The sequence below is a fragment of the Cervus elaphus genome, chromosome 33 (assembly GCF_910594005.1).
Source record: "Cervus elaphus chromosome 33, mCerEla1.1, whole genome shotgun sequence".
NCBI classification, from domain to species: Eukaryota; Metazoa; Chordata; class Mammalia; order Artiodactyla; family Cervidae; genus Cervus; species Cervus elaphus.
The window spans coordinates 31439809-31458691 of record NC_057847.1 but is presented as its reverse complement, the minus strand read 5'-3'; the positions used below and the strand labels follow the sequence as shown (position 1 = coordinate 31458691).

General features: G+C 40.6%; 1 protein-coding gene across 8 annotated transcripts in view; it reads left to right on the top strand.

Annotated features, from left to right (window-relative positions):
• Nucleotides 1-17075, top strand: part of B3GALT1 (beta-1,3-galactosyltransferase 1) — a 599692-nt gene extending 582617 nt beyond the window's left edge. For all 8 annotated transcript variants that reach the window (XM_043894699.1, XM_043894696.1, XM_043894697.1 and 5 more), the window contains one exon: nucleotides 12134-17075. In XM_043894699.1, coding sequence (XP_043750634.1) covers nucleotides 12363-13343 — 981 coding nt within the window. In that variant the 5' untranslated portion in view covers nucleotides 12134-12362 and the 3' untranslated portion in view covers nucleotides 13344-17075. The remainder of the gene's footprint in view (nucleotides 1-12133) is intronic.
• The last annotated feature ends 1808 nt before the right edge of the window (nucleotides 17076-18883 follow it).

Below are 18883 nucleotides of genomic sequence, written 5' to 3'. Positions count from 1 at the left end.
TCCTATCACTTCATGGGAAATAGATAGGAAACAGTGTCAGACTTTATTTTTTGGGGCTCCAAAATCACTGCAGATGGTGATTGCAGCCATGAAATTAAAAGACGCTTACTCCTTGGAAGGAAAGTTATGACCAACCTAGATAGCATATTAAAAAGCAGAGACGTTACTTTGTCAACAAAGGTCTGTCTAGTCAAGGCTATGGTTTTTCTAGTGGTCATGTATGGATGTGAGAGTTGGACTCTAAAGAAAGCTGAGCGCCGAAGAATTGATGCTTTTGAACTGTGGTGTTGGAGAAGACTCTTGAGAGTCCCTTGGACTGCAAGGAGATCCAACCAGTCCATCCTAAAGGAGATCAGTGCTGGGTGTTCATTGGAAGGACTGATGCTGAAGCTGAAATTCCAATACTTTGGCCACCTCATGTGAAGAGTTGACTCATTGGAAAAGACCCTGATGCTGGGGATTGGGGGCAGGAGGAGAAGGGGACGACAGAGGATGGGATGTCTGGATGGCATCACCGACTCGATGGACATGGGTTTGAGTAAACTCTGGGAGTTGGTGATGGACAGGGAGGCCTGGTGTGCTGCGGTTCATGGGGTCACAAAGAGTCAGACACGACTGAGCGACTGAACTGAACTGAACTGAATGGGACCGCAAGCCATGATCTTAGTTTTTTCAGTGTTGTTTTAAACCAGCTTTGTCACTCTTCTTTTTCACCTTCATCAAAAGGCTCTTTAGTTCCTCTTCACTTTCTGCTATTAGAGTGATAGCATCTACATATCTGCAAGTGAAAGAAAGTGTTTGTAGCTCAGTCATGTCTGACTCTTTGTGACCCCATGGACTGTAGCTTGCCAGGCTCCTCTGTCCACGGAATTCTCCAGGCAAGAATACTGGAGTGGGTTGCCATTCCCTTCTCCAGGGGATCTTCTCAACCTGACCCTGGGATCGAACCTGGGTCTCCTGCATTGCAGGCAGATTCTTTACCATCTGAGCCACCAGGGAAGCCCATATCTGAAGTTGTTGATATTTTCAGTTTGTGGCTGGCTCATCTAGCCTGGCATTCCACATGATGTACTCTGCACAGAAGTTAAATAAACAGGGTGACAGTATATAGCCTTGATGTACTCCTTTCCTGATTTGGAACCAGTCCATTGTTCCATGTCTGGTTCTAACTGTTGTTTCTTGACCTAAATAGAGGTTTCTCAGGAGACAGGCAAAATGGTCTAGTATACTCATCTCTAAGAACTGTCCACAGTTAGTTGTGATCCACACAGAGGATCAGTGTAATCAATGAAGCAGAGCTCGATATTTTTCTACCTTGCTTTCTCCATGATCCAATGGATATTGGCAATTTGATCTCCGTTTTCTCTGCCTCTTCGAAACCCAGCTTGTACATCTGGAAGTTCTTAGCTCACATACTATTGAAGCCCAGTTTGAAGGATTTTGAGATTACCTTGCTAGCATGTGAAATGAGCACAGTTGTACAGTAGTTGAAACGTTCTTTGGCATTGACCTTCTTTGGAATTAGAATGAAAACTAACCTTTTCCAGTTCTGTGGCCACTGCTGAGTTTTCCAAATTTGCTGACATACTGAGTGCAGCACCTTCACAGTATCATCTTTAAGAATTTTAAATAGCTCAGCTGGAATTCTGTCACTTGCACTAGCTTTGTTCATTGTAATGCTTCCTAAGGCCCATTTGACTTCACACTCCAGGATGTCTGGCTGTAGATGAGTAACCACAACATCGTGGTTATCTGAGTCATCAAGACCTTTCTTACATAGTTCTTCTGTGTATTCTTGCCACCTCTTCTTAATCTCTTCTGCTTCAGTTACATCCTTACCATTTCTGTCCTTTATTGTACACATCCTTGCCTGAATTATTCCCTTGATATCTGCAGTTTTCTTGAGGAGATGTCTAGTCTTTCCCATTCTGTTATTTTTCTCTATTTCTTTGCATTGTTCATTTAAGAAAGTCTTGTTTTCTCTCCTTGCTATTCTCTGTATCCCTGCATTTAGTTGAGTATATCTTTCCCTTTCTCCCCTGTCTTTTACTTCTCTGCTTTTCTCAGCTATTTGTAAAGCCTTCCCAGACAGCCACTTAGCCTTATTTTTCTTTTTCTTGGGGATGATTTTGGTCACCGCCTCCTGTACAGTGTTACAAACCTCTGTCCATAGTTCTTCAGGCACTCTCTATCAGATCTAATCCCTTGAATCTGTTCTTCACCTCCACTGTATAATCATAAGGAATTTGATTTAGGTCATACCTGAATGGCCTAGTGGTTTTTCCCTACTTTCTTTAAGACTGAGTTTTGCAATAAGGAGCTCATAATCTGAGGCACAGTCAGCTCCGGGTCTTGTTTTGACTGACTGTATAAACCTTCTCCGTCTTTCCATTAGGTTCTGTTAAAAACCTTGACAACCCAATAAAGAAAAAAAATCATGAATTTTGTATTGACTTTGTCTTAAGCATCTGTAAAAGAATCACAGCATAGTCATTTCAGCCTATCTTAGTGTACATAGAATATTAATTATAGCTATGTAAATGCTACTCAAAGGGCTAGTTAAATCTGGTAGATTTTTCATATTCTCAAGTCCTATTTGAGAACATTTAATTCTATCTCATATTAGTGCCAAGAGTAATGACATAATGACATTCCCTCCAACTTGCAAACTTCCTCTCCCCCTCTTTTCTTTTCAAAAGTGCAAGACCTTTTTAATATAGGTGTTATAAAATGACATTGAAGCTTTGTATGATAAGAATCCTCTGGAAGTACCAAGCTTTTGGGAGCAACAGCCAAGTAAGAAAATTGGTTTTGCACCACATACTCAAGATGCATTGACCTATCATTGCTCAGGAAACCTTTTCTAGGCAGCCCTCTCAGGATTTGTCTTTATCATGTTTATGTTAACAGTGATAATACTTTTAATTCATGTAGCAGTCTTCAGCTTACAAATTACTTTCAAATAATTTTTGAAATTTTATCCTTACACTGACCCTGAAAAGAATATCCAGATATTATCATTCTCACTTAACAGATGAGGAAACAAGGCGGAGAGATGCACTGAGTTCAGAACCAATGACTAAAACCTGGGAGTTGAATCCAGTACCTCTAATGCCATAAGATTGACTGCCTGAAGAATAATCTCCATTGACGGCATCGACATGAAATTATTTGGGGCTATTATGTTTTCCAGTTAAGTGATATGGTATAAAGGAGCATTCAATTTAGAAAAGGGGCAAAAGGAAAATAAAAATTGCAAATTCTCATCCACATATTGTCAGTGGCTATGGTACTTATATAATTCTTTGAAACATGACCTAAAATAATATTGTCTCTCTGTCATGAGCTATCTAAGAAATATCACTCCTTAGACTTTGTAAATTTTAGATGGCAATACACTAACATCTTTCTAGTGTCTAAAAATACCCATTTTTGTCAGCTTCCCCCCAAAATAATGGGCCAAGTGAAAACTCTTTTTGGTATCACATAGCTCATCATTTTTAAATTCTCCCAGCTGCTGTTTATATTAGCAGGATGTCTTTCCTCGTGTGCTCTTCCAAATCTGTAATAAAACATCCTGGCGTTTCCTCTCCCAGTAGAGATGCCCTATCTGAGGCCCAACCGCATTACCGGCCTCCCAGGCTCCTGTGATTAAATAAGTGATTGCTCTGCCCATCTTTAAAAATGTGTCTCATATGAGGCAGTCGAGACAGAATATCCATCACTGCAAAGGAAGCCAAGCATTTATTTAAAATAATGAGATATCCTCATTTTCATTTTTCCCTGAGAGGATTGTAGCAATGTTTAAAATTTTCCTGAATTCTAGAACTAGGGCAACACACTGACTTGAAGAAAGCTATAATCTTCCTTTCTAATTTGAAGTGTACTTTCTCTGCAGTGAAATAGAGTGTAGCTTTCAGAATAGCAAGAGCCCTAAGCCTACACAAAGGCACCCTCATCCCAAGCACTCCTCTTTCAAGCTGGCCCCATTCTTCTCAATGCAGGGATTTATAAAGGCCCTTTGCAATAAATTTCAAGGTATATTGAACTGAAGAAAGAAAGGTTCAAATAATTTCTTCCAGATTTGAGAGGGAAATGATTTCAACTGCCAAGTCATGACGAATATCACCTTTTGCTTTCTGCCACATCCTCGTTGCAAATGATCTGTTGGCTAAGTTCAATTATGGGGTCTCCTTGAAAGGCTTCATAATTAATTTTTTTTTTTTTTAAGGAGCAAATTAGCTCTTTGTCTTTCTGAGGCAGAAGAGTCAGAACAGTTACAGTTACTACGAGCATTCAGGGATTTCAACTTGTGTGGCTATGCTGCCTTCCACGGCCAAGGAGGCTTACTTGAGAGAAAAGGCTGGGAGAGAAAGCCAGCCCTCTGTGATTTGGAGAGATAATAAGTTAGCAAGCTGTATAACATAATGGTTTATGAAATTCTGCCTTCAAGGACCATTATCTGGTGTTAATAGTGCTTTATTTCTTCCTCTCCTGTGCTTATTTAGAGCATAATTATAAGAACGAGAGGAAGGGAGGGAGTCTGGCGTCAAGATAACCATTCGCTAAATTAATGCAGCTGAGTCGACTCTCTGGCTTTTGGGGCTCGTTTATCAATTAGTTCTGTTGCGGTCTGAATTCTTGAATTTCCCCACAGAGTGAAGATTCTTTGATTTCACTGATTTACTGGCTATGAGCAAAGTTATCTGAGATCAAAACACTTTTCAGAACGAATCTCTTACCTACTCACTACCATGATGCATTGTACAGCCAGCTTCGCATTCATTTCAAGAGCATTTTATAAGCACTAGTATTTAGCCTTCTCTTTCTCTCTCTCTGAATTTGTCTTGTTTTCATTCCTCTGTTTTAACTGGTTAAAAATGGGCTTTTTTTCTTTTCAACTGGTTTATCTTTCTGCACCATGAATTTAAAGTTACTATGCAGATTTTAACATTAAGACCATTTTTGTACTCCTCCATGGCCTCTAAATATTCAAAATTTGTTCTGAAGAATAAACATGGTGGTAATTTGAGGTGACACTGGAAAATTGTCCTTATTCTCTAGAAACCAAATCAGTATTTTAAGAACTGTTGGCCCCCAAGCTTTTGGAAAATTCGCCACAGCCCTGACTTAGCTTTCTCAACTAATTAGTTTTTAAGGAAGGTTCCAGGGAAAGAGAAGTGGCAGGAACAAAAGGCTGCTTAAGTAAAAAAAACAAATTGTGTCATATTCTTCACGTGGTCTTAAAATATAATCTGAACTAGCTTTTGTTTCTAATGTAAAAGCAAACCAAAGTTTGTGTCCCATTACACATTCATGTTTCATCCTCCTTTGAATGCTGTAACAGTTACAAATCGTTCATCCTTTCAAAGTTAATTTACAAAAACCCAAGAATTTCTGTGCTTAAATCAAGAAAATAAAATGTGTGGAGTAGTGAATTCTTGTGGAGCAAAATATTTCATTTTGTTGCTACTCAGGAAAGTAGTTATGAATGGAATTATGTCTCTCCAAACAGATGCACTGAAGTCCTAGCCCCAGTGCCTCAGAAGGTGACCTTGTTTGGAAACAGGGTTTTTAAATGAAGTCATGAGGGTGAGCCCTAATTTAATATGACTAGTGTCCTTATAAAGGGGCTTCCCTGATGGCTCAGCGGGTAAAGAATCCGCCTGCAATGCAGGAGACACAGGTTCAATCCCTGGGTCAGAAAGATCCCCTGCAGGAGGAAATGCCAACCCACTCCAGTGCCCTTGCCTGGAAAAATCTCATGGACAGAGGAGCCCGGTGGGCTACAGTCCAAAGGGTTGCAAAGAGCAGGGCACGACTGAGTATGAGCACAGACAGTCTTTATAAAAAAGGAGAAATTTGGACAGAGATACAAACAAGCAGAATGCCAAGGGAAGATGAAGGCAAAGATCTGGGTGATGCATTTACAACCCTGGTTTACCGAAGATGGCCAACAGTGTGCCCAAAGCTAGGAGAAAGGCATGGGACAGATTTTCCCTCAGAGCCCTTGGAAGAAGTGACCCCAGCCAACATCTGTTCAGACTTCCAGCCTTTAGGACTGTGAAGCAATAAACTTACCTCATTTAAGTTCCCACTCTGTGTTTCTTAGTCACAGAATCCCTGGCCAATGAATACAGTAGCTAAGCTACATCTCTAGGCATGTAGGACATTTGCAAGAGTGTGTGGAAAGGCCATAGCTGAGAAACATGAAGTCAAGAAAACCCCAAAACCAAGAGAAGGGCAGAGGTCAAAAACCAAAAAGATGCTCCTAAGAAAGCATTTATCCCAAAGAGCCAAGCAAAGAAACAAAAACTTAGTAAAAGACTCAAGAGCTAAATCAGAAATACTTGAGACCTTCTACTCTCAACTCCAATGTCCCCCTCTTAGAGACTGACCAATTTAACTAAAGTAGCCCCGAGCCCTTCCCGCTCGGCTCAGACTCCATCCCCCGTCGCTTCACTTTATTTGTATCACAGCATGTATGTCTATCTGAACGTATTTTTTCCTTCATTTATCATGTGTTTAATATCTGCCTTCCTCTCCTAGAAAGTAAGCTCTCCATCCATCTTACCGTCTTAGAAAACAGTGCCTGGCATCAGCAGGTGTTCAGTGCATCTCTGCTGAGCCAGTGAAGGAGCTGTTATATTCCTTAAGACAGAGAACATGGAAGTAGGCCATTTGCTGGGGCCCCCTTACCCGTGGGTGTAGGGCAGCTAAAATAATTGTGAAGCCAACCCAGTGGTAACTGAGCTTTAGGAAGTCCGAGTTGACCTGTGCCTGCTTGAACTATGATGGAGAACATGAACTTGTCACCCAAACTATGCATAGGTCACCCAAGGGACACTACCCACTTGTATATTAGGCCTGACCTCTGGCTATACAACAGACCTTTTCACAAATTCATGGACTTAAACAAATAAGTTATTCAAAATAACAGACTATCCAAGATGCAATTTCTAGGAGAAACATGTACCTCTCAAATGGAAAACTCTGCCCCATTAACTTCCTAAAATGTGAAGGTGGATGGTTACAGAAATTCTATGAATGAAGGTAACCTGTGATACAGAAAGGCCCTGGGGTGGGGGTGGGTGGGAATCTTTTAAATATTCTAGTTAAATGTTTCTACATGGCGGGATTTGCATTTAATGGATGACACGTTAATGTGTAGTCAGTCCTTGTAGGGTGTGTTAGTTGCTCAGTCATGTCTGACTCTTTGTGACCCCGCGGACTGTAGCCCGCCAGGCTCCTCTATCCATGGGATTTTCCAGGCAAGAATACTGGAGTGGATGGCTGTTCCCTTCTCCAAGGGATCTTCCCAACCCAGGGATTGAATCCAGGTCTCCTGCATTGCAGGCAGATTCTTTACCATCTGAGCCACGAGGGAGGGATGCTTAAAAGGAGTAATAAATATTATATGTGCCACTTTCTATTTTACTGATACATTAAGGTGTCTGTTAAACAGGGATTTGTTTTGTTTTGTTTCAATTTTGTAAAACTGAAGGAACTCTCTGGAGGATTCTGCTGTGTGCCACTCACTCCCTCCCTAGAACTGTTAAGCTGATGAATTTTCTTAACTTTTCAGTGGACTTTCAGCCTTGAGTTTTCCAGGAAGAAAATAGAGTTCTCTAGCAGGAAAATCCATACAGTGTAGTCACTAAAGGAAGAAACTGACAGCAATCCTATGTATTTAGAAGACTCAATCAAAACATGTGCCTGGATCATAAATCCTGAACCCATGGACTGACAGAATCCCCTTGCCCCATTGGAACGTGTTGTTTGTATCCTAATATCATCTGCTTACGTAGCATTCTCTCCCCAGAAATTCAATACCTATAATGGATTTGGAAGTAAAGCAGATGCTATTTTTGCCCTTATTTTATACCTAAGGCCACTGAGACACACAAAACCACAGGGCAAGTTACTCAAGGAGTAAAACAAGAGCATCTGGCCCGTTACCAACAACTTCATCCAACATACAGGAAATTACCCTTTAGAGTTCAATGCATCAGGCTACTTTCTCCTCTCTTTACTTATATACTATTTCTGGTCCAGAGGCATATCTCTGTGCTTGCTCGACCACCTGGGAAATGTTTGGTTGTGAGCAAAAAGGACATTTTTGAGCACCCTTTGCTGTGGGTCCGTAGTATCCTTGGTTACTCCTTAGATTCTGGCTGGTTAATTTTCCCATTTCAAAGCCTCTCTTTTATGGGGGGCCGAGATGTAGCACTGTGCCTACATCTGTTCTTGTCTGGAAAAAAACAGTCTATAGAAAGAGTGATTCTTTCAGTGTGAGTGTATTTTGCAGGACTTCAGAGAAAAGAAACTGCAGTATTTCTAAACCTCTTCAACATCTACAGCTGGTACCCCTACCCCCAGCATCTTCACCTTTAATCTGCTCTTTGCAAATCAGCATTTTTTTGGCTGATCAGGGATCCCCACAGAACTGATGTGGTGTGGTGTGTAGCAAACCAAAATGAACTAAAAAAAATCAAGCAATGGACACACATCTAAGAAAATAAACCTGTGTCTCTGGGAGGACAGCAGCCTGAGATGCTCCCTTCCACCCTGGGCTTTCCCGTGCCAAGGATTTTGCCTGTTGTCCTAACAGGCCTTAGGAAGCTCGGGGAGACTAGTTACCTGGTCACTCACCTGATGTGTGGTCTTGAACAAGCTACTTAGTATCTCTGAGTTGCCAATCTCTTATTTGTAAAATGGAGAAAATGCCTCTCTTGGAACCCTGTGAGGAACGAAGCTCTATGGAATCCATGGCATCAGATACAGCACATAGCACAGTACCTGCTGCAGTGAGCTGTGCTTAGTCGCTCAGTCATGTCCAGCTCTTTGCAACCCTCTGGACTCTAGCCCACCAGGTTCCTCTGACCATTGGATTCTCCAGGCAAGAATACTGGAGTGGGTTGTCATGCCCTCCTCCAAGGGATCTTTCCAACCCAGGGATTGAACCAGGGTCTCCCACATGGCAGGTGGATTCTTTACCATCTGAGCCAGCAGGGAAGCCCACGAATACTGAAGTGGGTAGCCTAACTCTTCTCCAGGGGATCTATCTGACAGGGGAATCAAACTGGGGTCTCCTACACTGCAGGCTGAGCTACCAGGGAAGACCAAAGCAAGTGAAATTGTTAGTCGCTGAGTCGAGTCTGCCTCTTTGCAACGCCCTGGCTCCTCCGTCTATGGAATTCTCCAGGCAAGAATACTGGAGTGGGTAGCTCTTCCCTTCTCCAGGGGATCATCCTGACCCAGGAATCAAACCCAGGTCTCCCACATTGCAGGCAGATTCTTTACCATCTTGAGAAGCCACCAGAGAGGCCCCTGATGCACTATATACATTTTTAAATGAGACCTACAATAGCAGTGGTAAGAAGTGTCATGTTTGTTAGCTGAATAGGGAAGAATGCTGATTCTTCTATGAAAATGTTTGTAAATACATGTACTCGCTTCATGCTCTCACCTATTCCTCTTCTGTTTCTCCCTCTGTTAGCTCTTTTTAAATTGCTCAGGTCCCTATATTTATGGAGTCTCTTCTGCTTAGAAAATCTTACCAGAAAGTTACCAGATAAAATGAATTTTCACTTTTTCTTCTGGGGCATAGAACTATGGGAGATAGATATCCTTTATATGAAGGAATGGATTGCTCTTGAAAATCGGTGCACAGGATTTGAGGAAGGTAAAAACCCTCCCTTACACCCTTTAGACTGCAAAGGTGGGTAACCAGCTACTCAGCTCAGAACAGTCTCTGAGTGCCGCTCACCATCTGCCCCCTGCCTGTCTCCGTAAGACCACCTCCATCTCCGTGTCCTCTTGCTTCACAGTCCTGGCACATGACAGGCTCGCTTGTTTTTTGGTGTATGCTGTTCCCTCTGCCTAAAATGCCCAACCCCCATCCAGATAATTCCTAGATGTCCTTGAAGATTCAGCCTGGGTAGCTTTTCTGAGCTTTCCATGCCATTGTTCCCAAGGCAACCTCTTTGTTAAACTCCGGGAGGGGGTGGAGGAGCGGGATTCATTTTGCAGTATAAGGAGAAGGGTGCCCTTTGGAGTAGAACTCTGCACAGTCTGCGGGGCCATCCCTAGGTCTCCCAGGCCCTGTCCCTCAGCCCAGCTGTCTTATGTACTCCATTAGCCTTATGATGAAAATGTTTATCCCACTGTTCTAATCATTGACTTGAAGTCTTTCCTCCTGGATTATGAGTTCCTGGAGGCAGCGTTTGGGTTCTATTTCTGTTTCTCCAGCCTGTCACACACCCCATTCTTAACCCACCCCTCCATTGATAGCTTGATTAATGACTCCAGAAGAGGACCGGATAGAAGCCTCTTCCAGCTGGTGCTTTTGGGTAGTGCCTTAACAGCTCAATGATAGGTGGCTCACAGTTTAGTAGAAAAGTATGAAAGGTGACAAGGGCTTATATCATCATATATGTTGATAAAGGTAGGCTCTTAAGAATCAGATCCTAGGCTAGGACAATGGTGGAGAAAGTTTGGTTTCTGGTCCCATCTTGAGACTCACTCACATCCCTGTGGCATTCAAATGGAGGCAATGTCTGTATATCCCAAGGTTAGAGGTGCTTTACTAAATTCTCTATTGCTGATTTCTCTCACTTCCTTTGACTCACTGCTTAAAGTTTCAAAGCTTGTTGTACTTCTCACCCTTTTTTATCACCTTCAGTGCAACTTAGGGCAGAAATTCCCTCCAGAAGGCCAGGGGTACTGGAGCCTGTGTTCACAGCATGCTTCATATGGGTTGGATGGAGGCTTGACTGTGCCTGGAGTCATGCTGCTTGAAGCCATTCTGATAGTCATTTAGTTAGAACCATAACTACACTGAGTTATTGCTGGCTTCATATGTATCATATACTCACAGCAGCACTTGGCTTAGACAAGAAGGTGTGTATTACCTCCACTGTTGCTCATCAGGTCTTTTCATTTCATTATCACTATTGTGCTTGGAAAAATGATTTTCAATCTATAATCCCAGTTAAATTCTTTCAATACAGTCTATATACATCTAAGAGCATAGTTTTCTTTGAAGCAGACTTTGGTGAAACTAATTTCCATTATTTGCTGTGTCTTCCAAGACACATTTTGCTCTAACCAAGAAGGAAGAGATGATTATTTACATGAATGGATGTTGTAACCTGGCACACATTTATAACTGACTTGATAGCAGCTGAAGGTCTAGAAGGGATTAGGCTTCTGAAGGGCAACATTTTAATTTGAACACCAGTTAAAGAGTTCTGCCACATCTCCACTGAATTTGTGGCCCCCAGGCTCCATGTTCTCTCTTATGATACTCCCACTGTGTTTATAGGCAAGTGTAACTAAGTAAAAAGAATTACAAAGGAGACAGTATAATTTCACCAAGGAGACATAAGGGTGAATTGTTGAAAACCACAAAAAGCGGTACCATTTAGATCAGCTCCAAAGTGAATGTTGCTGACTGGAAGACACCAGGGCCACGGTCTCCATGCATGAGGAGTAACGATATTCTCCTCATGAAGTGTCATGGAAAACTGATAATGAGGAAGTAATAATTGTGAGACCCAAAGTAAGGGGAAAGTGAGGAAAAGTTGGGAATGACTTCTAAAAGGCAAAGGAGATAATACCAGCAGAGATTTTCCTGTGGCAATTGATGCATTTTCAAGAATGGGGCTAGAGAAAGCAAGGAGATGTTGAGATTAACCTCATCAGATTGATTACTTCATCAGAGTCAAACAAACAATAACTTAGACTTAAGAAAATATGAGACTGTGTGTGAGACTTTGCTGGTTGGAAGAAGACTATCATCAAAAAAGTATTTAACTGCAAAGAAGGCTTCTTTGTGAAGAGGGAATCTTTTATGAAAATTATGAATATTCAGTTTCCTTCACGTTCTTCTTTAGTTTATAATCTATAGTATATTTGCTAATACCACAGAGGTATGAATATCCATAAACACGTTCCATCAAGGAAAGAAAGGTAGAACGCTTGTGTCAGGAAGCTTTCAGTACTGATAGAAATGCATGCCTATGTTTATTTTGATCAACATGGGTCATTCTTACAGTCTCATTATGTTTATCTGAGGATGTGAAATGACTAAATAAATCTGAATGACAACTGTACTTTATTGATTTTGCAGAGTTAAGAGGAAGATTGATGAGGCATGGACCCTTGCTTCAGGTTTGGAGGAAAGTAGACTGAATACAGAGATGCCAGACAGCCACGGAGACCCATGGACAGTCCTGCACTCACGCTGATCTGTCAAACTTTAAAATTTCCTAGTAATATGCAACCTTTGCCAAACGAAAAGAAACTAATGCCAAGAAGGCATACTCTTCAATATTGGGAATAGACGTGCTCTCGAGACAATGGCTTCGAAGGTCTCCTGTTTATACGTCTTGACCGTGGTGTGCTGGGCCAGCGCTCTCTGGTACTTGAGTGTAACTCGTCCAACTTCCTCCTATACTGGCTCCAAGCCATTCAGTCATCTGACAGTTGCAAGGAAAAACTTCACCTTTGGCAACATAAGAACTCGACCTATAAACCCCCATTCTTTTGAATTTCTGATAAATGAGCCCAACAAATGTGAGAAAAACATTCCTTTCCTCGTCATCCTCATCAGCACCACCCATAAAGAGTTCGATGCCCGCCAGGCGATCCGAGAGACCTGGGGGGACGAGAACAACTTCAAAGGGATCAAGATAGCCACCCTGTTCCTCCTGGGCAAGAACGCGGATCCTGTTCTCAACCAGATGGTGGAGCAAGAGAGCCAGATCTTTCACGACATCATCGTGGAGGACTTCATTGATTCCTACCATAACCTTACCCTCAAAACCTTGATGGGGATGAGATGGGTGGCCACTTTTTGTTCGAAAGCCAAGTATGTCATGAAAACAGACAGTGACATTTTTGTCAACATGGACAACCTTATTTACAAACTATTAAAACCCTCCACCAAGCCACGAAGAAGGTATTTTACTGGCTATGTCATCAATGGAGGGCCCATCCGAGATGTCCGCAGTAAGTGGTATATGCCCAGGGATTTGTACCCTGACAGCAACTACCCGCCCTTCTGCTCGGGGACCGGCTATATCTTTTCAGCTGATGTGGCTGAGCTCATTTACAAGACCTCACTCCACACCAGGCTGCTTCACCTGGAGGATGTGTATGTGGGACTGTGTCTTCGAAAGCTGGGCATCCATCCTTTCCAGAACAGTGGCTTCAATCACTGGAAAATGGCCTACAGTTTGTGTAGGTACCGCCGAGTGATCACCGTGCATCAGATCTCTCCAGAGGAAATGCACAGAATCTGGAATGACATGTCAAGCAAGAAACATCTCAGATGTTAGGATTTTTACCAGTGTAAATATGTGTTTCTTTTCTTTTTTAAGAGATGAGGCTTAGGGTGTAGGTATTTTACAGGTGTCACCAAGGGAAACGAACTGGTGTAGGGGTTTTATAAAAAGTATTTTTCTTCCCAATCCTAGTTCCTTTTTTGAATCGCCAATTTCCACATGTTAAGCTCTGCTCATAGAAATAATACATGGGTTTACAAGGCCAGATTTCATTCTCAGGTCTTAAGGTACTGCATTTATCTCAAAAAGCAACTTCCTAACAAAGGCTAGGATTTACATACTGTGCATCTGAGATTAAAAAAAAAATCTGGTTCTGGGAAACTGGAACTCATGGTAATGTCTTCATATTCTCTCTGCAAAAGTAAATAGGTAAATAACACTTTATCAAAAACAGTGCAGTCAGGGAGACACACTGGATGTGATGATTCATACTGCGTGTGATGTTACATTGAATTTTTACATATATTGCCATGGAATGTGTACAGTATTTCCAGTTCCACCAAGAAATGAACTTAGTACTGGTAGGGAGGCTGCAGTTAAGTAAATGGAAATTTATACTTGAGAATCAACTATTCTCTCTGTTTGGAAGACAACTCTTCTTGCTCATCCAAGGATTAAACCTGGTCAGCAGGTGGAATGTATATAAAATGCTACTTAAAAAATAAACAGGAGATTTTCTTTTTTTTTTTTTTTTTTTTGCTCTTTCAGAACAAACATTACCTGGTGCCTCCAAGGAGACTTTGCCAAATGTAATTTCACCTGCTTCCCTCCATACAATGTCACTAAATACCTTTTTCCGTTTCTGGCTCAGACAGGCACATGTGTAGAAATAAGTCGGTGGGAAGCCAGAAGGATGGTAAATGACGCAGAGGAAAAAATACAAATTTACATGTACATTATAATTAACATGAGCTTAGCACTGGTGTCAAATGCCCCTTCCGTATATTTGCAAAGCTCATGAAGAAATATTTGAGGAGGGAGCAATGTTACTGAAGGATTTAGGTCTACTGTTGAGAGATGCAGTCTCTTTAACATTCGATGCATTCAAGTGTCTCTAACAGTAATGCTGTTCAGGGGTATTCTGGAAGCTCTGTGATTGAGGATTATGGGACGGAAGGGTGGGGAAGCTTGAGTTCAGCTTCTGTGGCTGCCATCATGTGGATCATGTAAGCCTGCAGCCTCACTTTGCTGTGCTTCGATATGCTCATTTATAAAACAGCTGGAAAAAAACACCTACCTCACAGGTGCTGTGAGAGCAAATTGCATTTGCTAAATATTTTGGGATCCTTAGTTTTAAAGGTGCTACTTAAAGCAGTGTATCATGTATTATGCTAAATGTTAAAATAACTACATAATTGCCATGATGGTCATCACTAGTAGTAACATCATCGTAATATAATATCTGCCAAAATACAGATCAAATATAACTATTAGTGCACCTGATTCTTCTAAGACTGACTTTTCCTTGAATATGTTAGGTATTTGGGAAGACTTCGATTTCTCTGTCATTTCTTCTGGTTTCAATGAATAAGTTATTACTTCAGTGCATTGCCTTGATATCCCAGGGTGCTGACAGGAAAGGCAGCTGCCTTTCTTTAGGGAGGAGTCTCTGGCTGGGGGTACATTACAGTCAGTGAAGCACACGCTTTGCAAAATGTATCACATCCACTTAGATCTCAGGAAACATTTGGTCTGAATTCTCAACAAGATCTTTGAAGCCTGGCAGAGGTAGTCCACCTCTGGCAGAAGAATAGACACTCAGCAAGCCCACACATTGCACATTTTCAGCATTCATTAGAAAGCTTCTGTTTGCTTCCATTCAAAGAAATCTCCACAACTGAAAGAGTATACATTTTTTTTTTTTAACCTGCCCTTTGCAAGCCCCTCTGGGAGTTGCTAGCATATAAGCAGATGAAATGTACAAATGGAAATCATGGCTTATTCCTTGAAAACACTGAATCTCTCATCTCCAGCCCAAGAGAACCTAATAGGAGACAGACCTTCCTGTCCCTTAATACATCTTCATCTCAAGTCAGCAGGACCACTGAGTTTGATTAGAAAATGTTAAGTAGCCTGGAGAAAGATGGATCAGCACAAGGCAAGCCACCCTCAAACCCCCAACTCTCGACTGCTGTGAGTTCCAATCACAGGAAAAGTCTCACAACTTTGAAGTTAGTTGGCCTGTCCATCATGTAGTTGAATCAAGGCCCAGTCTTATACCAACGTCTTGCATTTACCTTATGTTCAGTTGAGCCATCTTCAGTGTTAAGGAACTGCACATTATAAACATCATATGTATACATCTGTGGATCACTTTATAAGTGTGTGTGAGTACATTATGAATAGAGCCCTAGTCTTGAAAAGGAGCAAAAATCGAGAATCATGTCTTAAAGAACTATTTCCTAACTTTTTTATGCTAAGTAGTACCCATGTGACAAACATGTAAATATTCATCAAAAAGCATATGTATATATTTTTAAAGGCATTTTTTTCTTCTTCCCAGCTGTATGTATTGCTGGAATCTGCTTGCTATGTACATTTCCTTCTGCATGGAACTTGGTGAGGCAAAGTCATTTGTCCAGTTTCAATAGCCTAAAGCATGTTTGCCCTTTGTTTTTTGAATGTTCCAAAAATGTTTAAATCAAGTGATCAGGAAAAAGCTCTAATTTTCTACTTTTGCTAATTTTATGACACTGGCCAAATCAGGATTAGTTAACAAATCAGTGATTTGTTAAGCCATTTTTAAACTTATTATTATTTCTTTGACATAAAATAGTGTTTCAGACAGCATTTTACCAGAAATCAATTCAGACAATTTTAGGAAAACCTTCTGACTGTCCCCCCACTTGTTTTGTTCATTATACACCAGATAACAAAAGATATCAATACTTCATGTCTATACTCTTAAATTTTCATTTAAAATTTTATTTTTGGGGAAAAAAATCTGTCTTTGGTGGCTAGTTTGCGTGGCTTTGTGTCTTCTCATATTGGAGCAAATGTCAGTTTTAATATATATTATTGTATTTTTAAAAACCAAAATCAAAAAATGAAGATCATTTTCAATTTGAAGCAAATTCAGAAGAACAAAACCCCTTTGTGTGACATGACATGGGGAAAAGAAACTCTTTACAGAGAAGCTAAGGAAGGAGTTTTTTCAATCAAATCTCTTCTATTAAAAGACTGAAATATTTCCATAAAACATCTGGGATTCATTTTCTACCTTTCCTAATTTGTGGGTTTAGGGGGGAATTGATTATGTCATTTCTTCTGTAAAGGTGAAGATAGTTTTTATAAGCAACAAAGTAACTTGTGAATGAAAGAAGTAATTTACTAGAAACGCCTGTTGATGATAATTGACATTTAGGTATGTCGTTATATATGAATGATTGTATTTATGTATTTATTTGTCAAAATTGTACATACTGTTTCACCAAATGTAATTGTCTGTAAAAGTGCACTCTCCAGTTTTGTAGTACAACTTAGGGTTACATGGGTTGCCAATCAAGCTGCTACTCAGAATACTATTTTTTGTATCCGTGTTATAAAACTGAAAAGTAGATGCTGAAAATGTCTTTACATTCAGTTTCTTCACCTTCCTTATGAAATGTAAACTGTTGATTGAAAGCACGATGCTAATGTATAAGCCCATCTGTCATGAGGAAGATTATGGTTCCATAAAGCTGATTTTTTTAAACCATTGGGACAAATAAACAGAAGCAGAACATACTTTCCACTTGGCTTCTTTTCTGAAAGAATCTCTTTGGCGAGATGTGATTACTGGAATTAGCTGATGTCCTGTTGTCTTGTTAACCTTCCTCACAACCTCAAAATCAGTGACAGTTCAAATCACTTGGAGCTTGTGCACAAGAGCCCATAGCAACTTCATAGTCAACTCAGAGATGGCTTGCTTTAGTAGACTATGGACTACTCCAGGATTTAGGAAACTACTATCCTCCTTGCCCCTTGGGAGCATCACCTAAGTCTCTGTGTTAAATTGTAATGGTTGAACATGCCAACAAATTTGAATCCAAAGAGCATTATGTTGATAATGTGCAGTGAATCAGGACATATCAAATCCGAGGCTAAAGTGTCATCCTTACATTTCACACACATGTATCCTTTGGAATATTGCATACTCTTTTAAAAAAGTTTGATGAGACTGGAAAAATACTAGTCAGGCATTCTTTACAGCTAACAAGTAGATGCTGATTGCTGATGCCTGACATTGCAAGCCAGAGACGAATAGCTCTTTAAGAGGTAAAGTTTCCTTTTTATTATCAATGTGATCTAGCCAAATAGGTCTTCACTTTTTAATTGACATTGAACTTTGGATCTACTAACCTGCACCCCAAAGTTCAAAAGGTAAAGTCTACCAGGTGAGTTGAAATGTGAGTAGAACATAAAAACATGAAATAAGACTTGTATTCAATGTGACTTTTAAAGAATTTTATAATTGGAGTATAATTGCTTCCCAGTGCTGTGTTATTTTCTGCTATACGACAAAGTAAATCAGTTGTATGTGTACATACGTCCCTTTCCTCTTGAGCCTCCCTCCCACCTCTGCAGGTCATCACAGACCACCAAGCTGAGCTTCCTGTGCTTCACGGCAGCTTCTCACTAGCTAGCTATTTCACACATGGTAATATATATACACACATATATATATGTCAGTGCTACTCTCTCAATTCACCCCCCCCTTCCCACTCTGTGTCCCCATGTCCATTCTCTACATTTGTGTCTCTATTCCTGCCCTGCAAATAGCGGTACATATATACAGTGAAATATTACTCAGCCATAAAAAGGAATGAAATTGGATCATGTGTAGTGATGTAGATAGACCTAGAATCTGTCACACAGAGTGAAGTCAGAAAAACAAATACCATATATTAACAAATATATGTGGAATCAATGTGACCTTTTAACAAGGACCAGCATCAAGAGCAGTGCTCTGAAAGTATGGTCTCAGACTGGGAGCATCGGTGACAAATGAGAATTTGTTAGAGATGCCGATTCTTGGGCTCCTCCAGAAAAGTGGGGGTGTGTCTCAGCATTATGTTTTAATAAGCCCTTTAGGTGATTCTCTTGCACCCTAAAGTTGAGAACATCAATCAGGAGTAGAGATTGGCAAGTAGAGAACCACAGCTGGCTAAGAATGGATTCACGGTGATCATTTGCAATGACTCATCAATAGGAGAAACTAACATTGAACCCCAACTAAGCAAAATATCTCAACAGGAAGATTTCCACTTTTCTCATTAATAGATGGGTATTGCAAAAAATATTAAAAACATACTCAATCATTATTTTATTATGTTTTCAAACCATCAATACACAAACTGAAAAAAATTGTTGCTTGTTATATAAGTACTTTCCTGTATCTTCGATTTTGCCTCTTGGTCTGCAAAGCTTAAAATATTTATTATCTGGCTCTTTACAGGAAAAGTTTGCCAACCTCTGACTTAGAGAAAGAGAAAAACATCTGAAAAAGGTGCAACATATGAAATTCCTCCACTTGTCAATGAAAAGTCACATCA